The 14,218-nt window shown below is 53.4% G+C and overlaps 1 protein-coding gene across 1 annotated transcript; it reads left to right on the forward strand.

The window, feature by feature from the left end:
• Positions 1-494: 494 nt before the first annotated feature.
• On the forward strand, positions 495-7,314 carry SLC3A2 (solute carrier family 3 member 2). Its single transcript, XM_042906022.1, has 9 exons — positions 495-1,269; positions 1,951-2,124; positions 2,727-2,821; positions 4,580-4,648; positions 4,753-4,811; positions 4,973-5,153; positions 5,267-5,410; positions 6,636-6,719; positions 6,832-7,314. The coding sequence occupies exons 1-9, from the start codon at positions 837-839 to the stop codon at positions 7,177-7,179; spliced, it is 1,587 nt and encodes a 528-aa protein (XP_042761956.1). The 5' UTR covers positions 495-836; the 3' UTR covers positions 7,180-7,314.
• The last annotated feature ends 6,904 nt before the right edge of the window (positions 7,315-14,218 follow it).

The following is a 14,218-nucleotide window of genomic DNA, read 5'->3' on the forward strand; positions in this document are numbered from 1 at the left end:
TTCAACTCTCCTGTCCGAACAGATTCATCTTAAAACATCAGGGAGAAGACTGCATTACAGTTAACTCAATAAAATTAATACAGCAAAGTATTGTAGCGGGCACTTAATAGTTGCTGCATGATGAATTATTTGAAATGAACTCAAGATGAGTCTTGAAGGGCGAGTGGGAGTAAGCCCTGCGGGGAAGCAGAGATCCGGCGCCAAGTTCCAAAGGCTTGAGGAGACAAGGCTAGGTGGGGGAAAGGGGAGAAGCTGAGTTTGGCTGGCTCTGAGAGCGCCAGCGGCCGTGCGAAGTTGGGCCCACCACGCGGTGGTTTGAGCCCAGGGCCAGGGGCGAACGGAGCACGGCGTGGGGGCCCAGCCTTCGACGGTGGCGAAGAGGGGCCCTAGGGACACCCGCGGTGCTGGAAGTCCCCTCCTTGTCCACTCCTCGGGGCGGGACAAATCAGACTCCGCCCACCTGGAGGTGGCTCTGCGCTCAACCTTCTTAGCGTTCGACTAGGAGGAACTTTAGGGGTAAACAGGTTCGAGAACGGGGAATTGAGGCGCGCAGCGGTGGGAAGCGTGCTCCGGAGCCTAGTCCCCCCACCGCCGCCCACCCGTGTTGTCTCAGAAAGAGCAATCGGGGCCGTTCCTCTTTAAGGGGCGGGCAGGGGCGGGGCTCCCCGTCTCTTTCCGGTAGGCTGCGCCCTTCCCACCGCTGACGCGAACACTGTAGCCCGAGCTGCGCGTGATCGCGAATTCTTCGGAGGCCGGGTTGGGGCGGGGAGGTCGGGGCCGGAGTCCAGCCACCGCTTGATCGCAGACTGCATCGTATCGCCGGTTCCGCAGGCATCATGAGCCAGGACACCGAGGTGGACATGAAGGAGGTGGAGCTGAACGAAATGGAGCCCGAGAAGCAGCCGATGAATGCGGCGTCCGGGGCAGCCATGGCCGTAGTCGTGGCGAGCGGCGCCGAAAAGAACGGCCTGGTTAAGATCAAGGTGGCCGACGACGAGGCAGAGGCAGCGGCCGCGGCCAAGTTCACTGGCCTGTCTAAGGAGGAGCTGCTAAAGGTGGCGGGCAGCCCCGGCTGGGTGCGCACCCGCTGGGCGCTGCTGGTGCTCTTCTGGCTCGGCTGGCTCGGCATGCTGGCGGGTGCGGTGGTCATCATTGTGCGGGCGCCGCGCTGCCGCGAGCTGCCCGCGCAGAGCTGGTGGCACAAAGGCGCCCTCTACCGCATCGGCGACCTGCTGGCCTTCCAGGGCCACGAGGAGGGAGACCTAGCGGGTGAGCTGTGGGCGCGACCCTGGGTTATCGGGCCACTGGCTCCGATCCTGTCCCCAGATTGACGCCGACGGTTGTCCACCCCATTCTGTACTCGGTCCCGCACCCTCAAGCGGGAGATGTAGCTTCTCCATTCTTTCTTTGAAGAAAACTGCCCCTACGCCCTCTTCCACGAGGATGGCTGACTCAGCGTCCTCACTTACCCTGCGAAGCCTGTAGCTGACGGTTTCTGAAGTAATGCACCGGGCACCTTGCGTCAGCTCCTCTGAGTCTCGTGATTCAGGCTCACTTCCCCCCAACACTTAGTTCCTGCCGGAGGGGAGAAGAGGGGCCATCAAGGCCCAACACTTAGTTCCCCAACACTTAGTTCCTTCGGGAGGGGAGAAGAGAAGAGGGGCGATCAAGGACCTCTCAGAGGGCCTTCACTTTAAATTTTTTTTTTTAAATGTTTATTTATTTTTGACAGAGAGACAGACAGAGCAGGGGGAGGTGAGGGGCAGAGAGAGAGGGAGACACAACCTGAAGCAGGCTCCAGGCTCTGAGCTGTCAGCACAGAGCCCGACGCGGGGCTCGAACTCACAGACTCTGAGATCATGACCTGAGCCAAAGTCTGACGCTCAACCGACTGAGCCACCCAGGTGCCCCTCAGAGGGCCTTCACTTTAAATCTGCTTCCCCATTTCAGGCCTGAAGAGGCACCTCGATTACCTGAGCACCCTGAAGGTGAAAGGCTTTGTGCTGGGCCCAATTCACAAGAACCAGAAAGATGACCTCGCTGGGACCAACTTGGAACAGATCAACCCTGTTCTCGGCTCCAAGGAAGATTTTGACAATCTCTTGCATTCGGCCAAGAAAAAGAGTGGGTGTCCCGGAGTTGCCAAGGAAGCAGCTGGGAAGGGCTTGGCCTTCTGGCCACAGAAAAGACAGGACAGGGTTTTTGTTTGGTTTACTCCTGTCTGGCTGAGTTTTCTAAGGCAGGTACAAGCTCCCTGCAGTTTGTTAGGCTTCAGCCTAAAATTAATTTGCCAAGTGGTGCAGAGACTTTCTACTTGGATGTGTGCGCATTCGCTTACCTTCTGGGCTTCAGTGTCCTTATTTGCAAAATGTAGGCTTTTGCTGATTCAGTGTTCTTTAAACTTGTAAAGGAATGGATCCTTTTGAGAACAATATCCAAATAGAATCTTGTCTTATTTTAAGAGGATTCACTTTGGGGGTGGGGAGCCCAGGGCCCCCTAGGTTAGCCTTCTCAACTACATTACATGCCTTCTGCCCGATAAGATTTTCAGCCCGTCCACTCACATCTTTGTTTCAATGGAATAGGTTTTGCCGGGGTTCAAATCTAAGCTTTTTGTGCCAAATGATACATAGGGAGTAGTCCACCAACTTGTATTTGTTGATTTCTTCCTTTCCTGACACCCCAACGTCTTTCTCCTGACTCCCTTTTTTCCTCCGTTGTTCCAGGCATCCGGGTCATTCTGGACCTCACTCCCAACTATGAGGGCCAGAACTCATGGTTCCTCCCCACTCAGATTGACACTGTGGCCGCCAAGATGAAGGTAAGTGTGTTGGTGCCCATGGCAGGTGGGAGTTGGCTGCTGGGGCTGTGCTGATCCTTCTAGCAAGCCCTTGTAAACTAGCCTGGCTCCAGCTGAGGGGCCCCTTGCTCCTTGGAGCCGAGCTTGCACACCCCTCCCACAGGCAGAGGGTAGGCCAACAATGCACCCTGGTTTTGCTTGTTCCTTTTCTGGTCACTCATTTTCCTTGTTTCCTCGACTCTGATGGTAACAGTGCCAGGAAAGGAATTTCTCAGATGGCGATCTGGGTTTGACTTTTCTTCCTTTGGGGGAGAGGAAGCTGTTTCTCTGTGGGAATCCTGCCGTGTCTGGTTTCCCAGTTCTTGTTTGATGTATTTTGGAGGGGAGCCCAGTCTGAAATTGTAAGCATTGTGGTCTTATGCGTCTGGGACCAGGCCAAGTATTTTGGATGTGTTCTAAGTTTCTCTGTAACCACACAAGGTCTCTTTCATCTCTAATCTGTCAGTGAAGAAGCTAGGGTTCAGAGGGGCTTGAGGTGCTTAGGATTTGAAGTCTCAAGTAGTCTCATTTCTGTAACCTGCTTTCCCTGAATACAGGTATAGGCTCAAAGACTGTAAGTGGGACTTTGTCATCCAAGCTCCTAATGCCTGGGTTCTAGGACACTGGCCAGTTCAGCAGGGGTATAGAACAAAATAAAATCTCTTAAAAGTTATTGATGAGGGGATGTTTTCAGATGGTATGGCTTGAGGACTGGTAGCCTCGGGTGAAAACGGAGATAAGAGGTGAGACAGAAAGGGGAAAAGGGGTCTTGGGGGTGGGGTTCCATGTCTTGTGCCCACCAATGCCAGGACTTCAGGCCTGGGCCTGTTTTGCAGAACTGGCTTCTCTTCTCAAATCTTCATCTGAACTGCCCTGGGGCTGTGCTTTGAACTTCACTCTTTCATCTTTGGCCTTGCTCTGACCTGCTCTCTTACACACACCCTCCCCTGGCCTCAGGACACCGGGAGAGGAGTAAGTATACTTGTCTTCTGATCTTGGCTAGAGAGAGAGAGAGAGCCGAGCCTGCAAGCGAGCACGTGAGCAGGGGAAGGGGCAGAGAGAGAGGGAGACAGAGGACCAGAAGTGAGGTTCTGTGCTGACAGCAGCGAGTCTGATGTGGGGCTCGAACCCTTGCACTGTGAGATCATGACCTGAGCCAAAGTCCGATGCTCAGTGGACTGAGCCACCCAGGCACTCCTAAGTGAAGTTATGTTTATCAACATACTTTTTCTCTTAGGCCTTTTCTATATCAAAGGAGAAGCTGTGTGATTTGTAATGGGGAGGAATACGGAAGTGAAATGCTGTAACTTTAAGAATCAGTGATGGTGAGAGGCGCCCGGCTGGCTCAGTTAAGCATCTGACTCTTGGTTGGGACTCTGGTCACGACCTCACCGTTTGTGAGTTCGAGCCCCACATCAGGCTCCGCACTGACAGTGTGAAGCCTGCTTGGGATTCTCTCCCTCTCTCTGCCCCTTCCCTGCTCATGCGTGTTCTCTCTCTCTCTCCCTCTCTCTCTCAAAATAAATAAATAAACTTAAAAAAAAAAAAAAAGAATCAGTGATGGTGTAGAATGGGAGGGAGCTGAAGGCTGATGGTTAAGTGAGGCCAGTCAAGGCAGGTGACTCTTCCTAGGTCATAGGGAAGTGCGTGGTAGGTGAGGTTTAGCATGGGCTGGATTTTCTAAGCCTTTGCATCAGAGTGTTGAAGCCCTTCCTCTGTTGTTTTGCCCCCTCCCTATAGGATGCTCTGAGTTTTTGGCTGCAGGCTGGTGTGGATGGGTTCCAGGTTCGGGACGTGGAGAATCTGACGGTGAGTTTCTTTCCATGTGAGAGGCAGAGCCTGGGTGAGAGCAGAGGGACTCGTCAGGGCTCGTTGGCGTTCTCTGTTCCTTGACTTTGTTCCTTTTCTTCTAGGATGCGTCTTTGTTGTTGGCTGAATGGCAGAACATCACCAAGAGCTTCAGCGAAGACAGGTAGGTGCCAGACCTCCCCTGCCAACTCAGCTTCATGGTGGGAACCCCCCAGTAGAGTGCCAGACCCAAGGAATGGGCGATTTCCTAGCCCAAAGAACTTTCTTCACTTTCATTCTTTGCTTGTTCTTTACCAACCTTGTCCCCTGCCTTGCCCTCTGCAGGCTCTTGATCGCAGGGACTGAGTCCTCTGACCTTCAGCAGATTCTGAGCCTCCTTGGATCCACTAAGGACCTGTTGTTGACTAGCTCATACCTGTCAGACTCCATTTCCACCGGGAAGCATATAGAATTCTTGGTCACCCAGTATTTGAATGCCACTGACAGTCGCTGGTGCAGCTGGAGCGTGAGTACCACAGTCAGGGGACGAGGCGGGGGAGGAGGCCTTTTTGAGGAAAGGTGTGGGCAGACGGAGGCAGAGACGGGCTTTGGGGCTCACCAGTGCATCCATCCCTGCAGTTGTCTCAGGCGGGGCTCCTGACTTCCTTCGTGCCGGCTCATCTTCTCCGCCTCTACCACCTGCTGCTCTTCACCCTGCCAGGGACCCCGGTTTTCAGCTACGGAGATGAGATCGGCTTGGAGGCCGCCGCCCTGCCTGGCCAGGTATGGCTTGCTGCCTCCCTGGCGCAGTGGGGGAGGTTGTGTTCCCCCATCACGATGCTTCTGTGGATGGCAGCAGGTAGACGTGAGCCTTGGCGGGGGACTGCCTTTGACTCCTGGTCAGCCACGGTAGCCGCGTGGCCTCGGCAACTTATTTCACGGCCCTAGTCTTGATCACGTCTTCTGGGGCCTTGCATTTCTTGGAGGGAAGTTGGGATTCAATGAGAGCATATTTGAAGATGCGATGCCGGGGACCTGGTAGGTGTTCCATATGGGAGCCATCCGTTGGTTGGTTGGTTGGTTCGTTCATTCTCGTTCATGTGTTCAGTGGGCAGCAGGTAGGTATTCAGCTGGGCCTTGTGCCCTCCAGCAACTCCTAGTTTAGTGGGGGACCCAGAGGAGTAAGAGAAATGCATGGTAGCCAGTGCTGAGATGGGGTAAGAGCATGAAGGTGCTCACTTAGCTCTAGCCGCAGGGTTAGAGGTTGACACCCAAGCTGATATTTACAGAACTGGTCGTGCGGTTATTCCACAGTTTTCTGGAGTAATTCCTATATGCCATGCACAGAGGACACAGCAAGGCACGGAAGAGCTGGAGGTGGGGAAGTTAGATAATAAGCAAAGAGAATAAAGATGCCCAATGCTGGGGCGCCTGGATGGCTTAGTCTAGGTTAAGCACCCGACTTCGGCTCAGGTCATGATCTCACAGTTCGTGGGTTTGAGCCCCGCGCCCGGCTCTAGAGCTCGAGCCCCTGTGCTGACAGCTCAGAGCCTGCAGCCTGCTTTGGATTCTGTGGCTCCCTGTCTCTCTGCACCTCCCTCACTTGCGCTGTGCCTCTCTCTCTCTCAAAAATAAGTAAATGTTAAAAAAAAAAAAAAAATTTAAAGATGCTCAGTGCTGCTAAGTGCTGTGCAAAAGAGAGCAGGGTCAGGGGCCTAGAGAACAGGGGATGGGGGATGTTTGCCATCGTGTGGCCACAGAAGATCTAGTGAGACACCTGAGCCGGGGAGTGGGGGGCAGTGAGGGAGCTAACCCTGTGGCTGGGAGAAAAGCCTTCCACGCTGACGCGATAGTGCGGGCAGGGACCTGACTCGGGGGCCGGCCTTGCTTATCCAGGAGAAGTTAGGCCAGCGTCGGGGGGAGGCTCTCCACGGATGGGGCTGGGAACAGAAGGCGAAGGGAGAGCAGGCCCAGGCCTTTCCCAAATACTGTTTTCCTGGCTTTTCAGCCTGTGAAGGCTCCAATCATGCCCTGGGATGAATCCAGCTTCCCCAACACCTCAGAACCTGGAAGTAACAACATGACTGTAAAGGTAAGGGTTTGGGGTGGGCCAGACCTGCTTGGCCGAGGGTGGGCAGGTGGCGTGTAGGAGGTTGTGCCCAGGGGTGTCCTTTATCCTTTCTTGCTGTGACCACCACTTGCAGGGCCAGAATGAAGACCCTGGCTCCCTCCTCTCTCTCTTCCGGCGACTGAGTGATCAGCGAGGCAAGGAGCGCTCCCTGCTGCACGGGGATTTCCATGTACTCTCCTCCGGGCCTGACCTCTTCGCCTACGTCCGCCAGTGGGACCAGAACGAGCGCTTCTTGGTAGTGCTCAACTTCGGGGGTGTCGGCCAACCAGCCAGGTTGCCGGCCACTGCCAGCCTGCCAACCAAGGTCAATCTGCTGCTCAGCACCCACCTGGGCCGTGAGGAGGGGGCCTCTCTTGAGCTGGGGCACCTAAACGTGGAGCCCCATGAGGGGCTGTTGCTTCGTTTCCCCTATGTGGCCTAACAGGACCCATTACCCCTCCCCTCCCCAGGCCCTTTGGGTCCTGGTTTCTTTTCTTTTCTTTTTTTTTTTTACGGTCACAGATTACAGTTGAGAGATGTTTTCTGGCTTCAAATAAAAGTCACTCCTACCTGGTGAGGTCTTGTCTTCCCTTACTCGGTCACAGCAGGAATCTACATGCATGCACGCACACACACAAAGACAGTGATCAGGGCTAGAGAGTTCCATGCACCTGCTCCAGCCCAGAGAGGGAGGGGCCTTCCAGGCTCATAACAACAAGGAGGTATGAGGGCCAGGGCTAGCGTCTGGGTCAGGGTCCTCTCCTGGAGGTCTTCAGTCTTACTGACTCTTTCCTTATTCCCCTCAGCAGTGGTCTCCAGCCAAGGGTGGTCCGGTTTCCTGTTTTTTGCAGACTTGGCCTCTCAGGGAGAAGGAGTGGGAGCCGGGTGGCCTGTTTCCTAAGAGATGCTTCTAAAGGGTACTAGAGGGCATTCATTCAACAAGAATCTGTTGTGCACTCAGCATGTGACAGGAATCGTTTTAGGTCCTGGGGTCACAGGAGAGGACGAAGTACAAGATCCCTCTCTTCTAGTCTTCTAGGGCTTCTAGTCTAGTGAGGGAATGGAGAAGAAATAAGGTGAATACAATTTCAAGTGCCGTGGGTATAGTGATGGTGTTCCAAGAGGACAAAGTGAGGCAGGAAGAGAGGCAGGGGCTTGGGGTGGAAGGGAACTGGAGGAGGGGGGAGGGGAGACCTCACCAAGTGGATGCCATGTGAACGAAAGGCCTGAAGTAAAGGGGGTCGTTGGCGGGGGACTGGCAGGGAGGAAGGGGAGGCTCCAAGTGTGAAGCTTCCAATGGATTGTTCTCTCGCAGTGGGGTCCTGGCCCTGAGACCCCCTGGTTTGTAACACACGGTGTGGCCAAGCAGGGAAGCTCGTCCGAGTCTTGGTGTCCAGAGTTCCTGGGTGTGCCCATAACCGGGTGCCCATGTGCCTGACCTTTACTCTCCAAGTTCCCCCAGAGGGCATGTGTCCCAAAGCACTCCTTGCAAATCACATTGTTTGACAGATGTCTGAAGTCCTCAGACAGGACAGTCCAGAGGCCTAGAGATCACCTCCCAGGAGCTGAGGGCAAAGGCCAGACTTGGAAGGTAAGACTAACTCTGAGTGATGGGAGGGAGCTGGAAGGCCGTGAGCAGCATGGGTGGGCTGATGGGTTTTCGCTGACTCGCTGTCCCCCTAGCAGGGAGGCTAGTTAGGGTGGCTGTTAATGGCTGTAGCTTAACAGACTCAGCAGGATAACAGCAGTGGAGGTGTTTGGGTCCTGGACTTGTTCTGCAGGTAAACCCACTGGATTTTGTGTTGAATCTTTCTGTTGTAGTCATGATTCTCAGACTGGCCTCACAGACCTGGGGGTGAAGTCTGGCCCCCATGGCTTTCTTATGGAAAGAACACTGGTTCCTGCAGGATGGGGCTTGGGTCAGGCCTGAGCCTCTAAGGGGGTCTTGGTGGAGGGGACAGGTCAAAAGACTAGATGGAAATTTTTCCTATGCGGGGCTCGAACCCATGAACCGTGAGATCATGATCTGAGCCAACGTCAGACATTTCACCAACTAAGCCACCCAGGTGCCCCGACTTTCACTTTTTAAAAAGCTCTTTCCCAGCAATGGAGTATTACTTGGCAATCAAAAAGAATGAAATCTTGCCATTTACAACTACGTGGATGGAACTGGAGGGTATTATGCCAAGTGACATTAGTCAGAGAAAGACAAATATCATATGACTTCACTCATACGAGGGCTTTAAGACACAGAACAGATGAACATAAGGGAAGGGAAACAAAAATAATATAAAAACAGGGAGGGGGACAAAACGTAAGAGACTCTTAAATAGGGAGAACAAACAAAGGGTTACTGGAGGGGTTGTGGGAGGGAGGATGGGCTAAATGGGGAAGGGGCATTAAGGAATCTGCTCCTGAAATCATTGTTGCACTATATGCTAACTAATTTGGATGTAAATTTAAAAAATAAAATTTAAAAAATAAAAATAAAAAACCCTTTCCCCGTTCATACAGGGGTACTCATAAGCCTAGGGGGGCACTCAATAGAGAAGAGTCAGGATGATTATAAGATTTTCTTCTGGAGCAGCTGGGAGACTGGATTTGCCTTTACTGAGGTGGGCAAGGCTGCAAGTTTAATTTTATAGATATCATAAAATTTACCATGTTAACTGTTTTTAGGTGCAGTTCAGTGGCATTAAGTATATTTACATTGTGGGGCGCTTGGGTGGCTCAATCAGTTCAGCATCCAACTCTTTTTTTTTTTTTTAATTTTTTTTTTTTTTTTTTTTACGTTTATTTATTTTTGAGACAGAGAGAGACAGAGCATGAACGGGGGAAGGGCAGAGAGAGAGGGAGACACAGAATCCGAAGCAGGCTCCAGGCTCTGAGCCCTCAGCCCAGAGCCCGACGCGGGGCTCGAACTCGCGGACCGCGAGATCGTGACCTGAGCTGAAGTCGGACGCTTATCCGACTGAGCCACCCAGGCGCCCCCAGTGTCCAACTCTTGATTTCGGCTCAGGTCATGATTTCACGGTTGGAAAGTTTGAACCCCGCATCGGGCTCTGTGCTGATAGCACAGAACCTGCTTGGGATTCTCTCTCTCTCTCTGCCCCTCCCCCACTCGTGATCTCTCTCTCTCTCTCTCTCTCTCTCTCTCAAAAAGAAAAAAAAAAGAAACTTAAACAAATCTATATTCACGTTGTCTGATCATCCCCACCATCTACCCTCAGAACTTTTTTGTCTTCCCAAACTACTGAGACTGTACCCATCAAATACTAGCTCCCTCCCTCCATATTTTTTATTTATTTATGAGAGAATGCAAGCAGGGGAGGGGCAGAGAGAGAGGAGACAGAATCTGAAGCAGGCTCCGTGCTGACAGCAGAGGTCTGATGTGGGGCTCGAACTCACGAACCGTGAGATCATGACCTGAGCCGAAGTCGGACACTCAACCGACTGAGCCACCCAGGCACCCCTCTCCATAGTTGTTTTTAAAATAGCAAATGAATAAACCAAAAGTCAAATGCAGACACTGAAACCCCCAGAGATCCTGGGTGAGGTCCTTCTTGGTAAGACTCGGACCTCTGTGCTGCGGGAGAGCCGACGAGGTCAACGCGTGGGTCCTCTGAATCTGCAGGCTGTACCATTGAGGACTTCCGCTTCCACTTCCCACGTTAAAGAAGGAAGGAAACAGAGGCAGATGCGGTCACAGAAGCTGTCTCGTTAGCCCCTCAACTACTCCATGAAGGAGGGACTCGCACCCCTATTATCATAGTTGAGGCAAGTGGCCAGAATGCCTGTCCCAAGTTGCCAGCTGGACTCACCCGAGGTAGAGGGAGCCAGAGTTAGATGCGCCTCTGCTGTTTCCTTCCTTCATTGAATACAGTTTCTGATTCCTGCTTTGCTCCTGGTACCATTCTCAACTTCCTGGAGTCAGGGTGAACAGGACCCTGCCCTCACGTGGCTCCCAGCCTCCACAAAGGACCAAATGCTTGGGATTTTAAGCACTGGGGGCTGGCTCTTAAGGGCTAAGGGCACTTTTAAATGAGATCATCCGGGGGCTTCTGGGTGGCTCAGTCAGTTACGTGTCCGACTTCAGATCAGGTCATGATCTCACGGTCCGTGAGTTCGAGCCCCGCGTCGGGCTCTGTGCTGACAGCTCGGAGCCTGGAGCCTGCTTCGGATTCTGTGTCTTCTCCTGTCTCTGCCCTTCCCATGCTCATGCTCTGTCTCTCAATAATAAATAAACATGAAAAAAAAAATAAAAATAAACCAGATCATCGGTTTTACAAGATTTCCCTTTTTGTTTTCTTTGAAGTCACTGTGATGTACACGTGAGGATGTTGTGGATCTGGTTTACAGAGGAGGCCGAGGGCTCTGAAGTAAAGGGCCCCTCTAGGGCCGAAGTGAACTAGGCTCCGTGGAGGACAGAGGAAGAGTTTAACCCAGGGGAAGTCAGGAAAAGCTTCTTCAGGTCTTCATTTGAACTGAGACAGAGGCATTCGTGTGACACACTTGAGGGACAGGGCCACCCGGGCAGAGGGGACATGATGTATAGCCACTCAGTTGAGACAGCGCGGTGAGCGTAAGGATGAGACACCATGGTGTCGTACATTTGGAAATGGTGAGAGCCAATCAGAGGCTGAAGCTTGAAGGGCTTTAACAGCCGTGCTCAAGTTGTCTATACTCTGTAGGAAGAAGATTGGTCCCACTCATCCTCTGGGAAAATCTCTCACATTCCACTGAATCGGCATCTCCAAGGGGGTGAGCCTGGGAGGTTTTTTTTTTTTTTTTTTTTTTTTAATGTTTATTTATTTTTGACGGAGAGAGAGAGAGGGACAGAGAGGGAGAGAGAGGGAGTATGAGCGGGGGACGGGCAGAGAGAGAGGGAGACACAGAATCCGAAGCAGGCTCCGGGCTCTGAGCTGTCAGCACAGGGCCCGACATGGGGCTTGAACCCACAGACCGCGAGATCATCACACGAGCCGAGGTCAGACGCTCAACCGACTGAGCCACCCAGGCATCCCTGGGAGTTGGTTTTTAACCAGCTTTCTGAAATGATTCCCACAGCAGTTTGGGAATCACCAGATCAATGTTTTCCAAACGTGCTGAGTTATGCCTGAGGACAACGATTGGTGGGGGGGAATGTCCCGGTTTTTTCCTGGGTGTCCTGTTTCAGCAGGTCTGGGAGAGGACACCAGATCTTTGTAAGAAGCTCAGAGAAAAATGAGAAAAGAACACTGCTCTCACTGGATAGAGAAGTGCTCGGTAGGGAGCGACATGGTCAGGTCTGAGTTCCAGAAAGCTCCCTCTGGCTCTGCTGTTGTAGAAGGAGTTGAGGGTGGCCAGGACCCCTCTAGGAGGCTGTCGGAACAGCCCAGGAAGATGTGGAAATTAATGAGCCAGAGGCTGTGTGGTGGGAGAGGAGGGGATGGCTTGGAGAGATGTTTCAAGAGAAGAAGTTCCAGGATTTCACAAACGCCTGGGAGGGACGGACTCGGAGGGAGAAGGAAGCTGTGTGGTGACTCCTGAGTTTCTAGCCTAGGTGGCTGGGGAGCAGGCTGGGGCCCTCAAGCCGGATGGGGGAGGCAGGGAGAGAGGCAGCTGTGGACGGGGAAGCCGGAAGGGGGTCACTTCCATGTAGATGTGCTGGGTGTAGGTGCCCTTGGACTGCACCAAGGGCAGGTGGAGGTTTCCAGCAGGGGATGGTCTGCAGCCTAGCAGAGGAATGGAAGCAGGGCGCCATCTTGTGAGTGTGAAGGACGCCCCGATGAGCTTGTGGGGTGAGGAGGGCAGAAGGAAGAGCTTGGATACCCAAGGACTGGCACCATTTACGGGACAGACATGGAGGAGGGACCCGCAGAAGGGAGCAGATCCCTGGGGGTGGGGACACGGAGGCAAGAAGGAGAGACCTGGTTTGTGTCCCTTAGAGCAGGGCTGTCCCAGCTGGCCTTGAGTTTGGTGGCATCTCTGGCGGTCTTCTCCGGAGCACTTCCAGGGGACGATGGAGGAATGAAATTTTTTACTTCTACGGGTGGGAGGGATTTCTACAGGTTTCTAGATGGTATCAGTCGGAGTTCTTGGTTTTCTTAAGCAGCGAAAAGAATTTATTGAAAGGCCGTCAAGAACTACCAGGAGGGGGCAGGACCAGACTTGGAAAAGGGGCAGGAAGCCCAAGTGCCAAGCAGCCGGAAGTACAATTGTCTTTTAACTGGAACAGCCTGGGAGGCCGCCACCAAGGGGACACACTGCCAATGTGCGTGTGGTCGGACACAGAGCTGTGGGCTGTGGGCACGTTAGCAGGACACCCTGCTCCGGCATCGGTGCCACGACGTGGGCTGGGGGCTCGAACCTGGGAGTCGTGTGTACGGCTGGCTTGCAGAGCCACAGAATGACAGGAGGGGGCCCGCGGGGTAAGTGTAGAGAGGGAAGAGAAGAGGATGCCAGCCCTTCCCCGGTCAGAGGCGCGGGCAACAGAGACAGAGCGAGGGGCAGTGAGGTAGGTGGGAGGGTGTGCCATGGAGACCAAGGTGACGGGCCAATGCTGGATCCAGTGCTGCCAGTGGTAGTACTGGGGGGGAGGGCATGGGGCGAGGGGATGGAGGCTTGGCTGCCCGGTTTATCAGCATGGAGGTCTTTGGTGACCTTGGCAAGGCTGGGGCAAAGGCCAACCGGAAGGGGCTTAGGAGGGTCAGAAGAGACAGGTTGGAGTCAGTGCCCAGAGAGAGCAGAGCAGCTCAGGAAGGGAGAACCGAGGCAGTAGCTGGAGGAAGAAGGGGCCTGAAATCTTTGGTGTCTAAGATGGGAACAGTGACAGCACACTTGCTTAAGTCGAGAGGGGAGAGAGGACGCACGCTGGGTGGGTGCCTCTGCCGGAGGGAGAGGGGACGGGGTCTAGGGTAAGGACAGGGGGAAATGGGCTGGAGTGCAGCAGCATCATGCGGCGACGCACAGACGAGGACAGAATTGCTGGGTAGATGTGGTGGGAGCTTGTGGAATTCTGCCCACAGATGGCTTTTTATTTTCTCAGTAAAACAGGAAATGAGGTCATCGGCTGAGAGTGAGAACCGCGGGGCCTGGGGGTGGGGGTGGAGGTTTGAGAAGAGGGGAGAAAATATGAATAAACACCCAGGCTCCTCCCATTCAGTGTCTGGGGCCCAATGGCAACCACTGCACCTACATGTTAGACATGCAGGGTGTCAGGCCCTACCCCGGACCTTTGGAATCAGAATCTGAATCTGCATTTATTCATTCATTTATCTACTTACTTACTTACTTACGCTTATTTATTTTTGAGAGAGAGAGAGAACACCAGCAGGGGAGGGACACACAGAAAGAGGGGAACCCGAAGCAGGCTTCAGGTTCTGAGCTGACAGCAGAGAGCCCAATGTGGGGCTCGAACCCACGAACCATGAGATCATGACCTGAGCTGAAGTCGGACGCTTAATCGACTGAGCCACCCAGATGCCCCTGAACCTGCATTT

This window comes from Panthera leo, chromosome D1, assembly GCF_018350215.1.
Source record: "Panthera leo isolate Ple1 chromosome D1, P.leo_Ple1_pat1.1, whole genome shotgun sequence".
NCBI lineage: Eukaryota > Metazoa > Chordata > Mammalia > Carnivora > Felidae > Panthera > Panthera leo.

Excerpts from the sequence above, each read along its gene's own strand:
- SLC3A2 (XM_042906022.1), top strand. The coding sequence starts at position 837 with ATGAGCCAGGACACCGAGGTGGACATGAAGGAGGTGGAGCTGAACGAA. Across the intron at positions 2,822-4,579 it reads CTGTGGCCGCCAAGATGAAG|GATGCTCTGAGTTTTTGGCT; the intron begins GTAAGTGTGTTG and ends CCCTCCCTATAG. Across the intron at positions 5,411-6,635 it reads CCGCCGCCCTGCCTGGCCAG|CCTGTGAAGGCTCCAATCAT; the intron begins GTATGGCTTGCT and ends CTGGCTTTTCAG.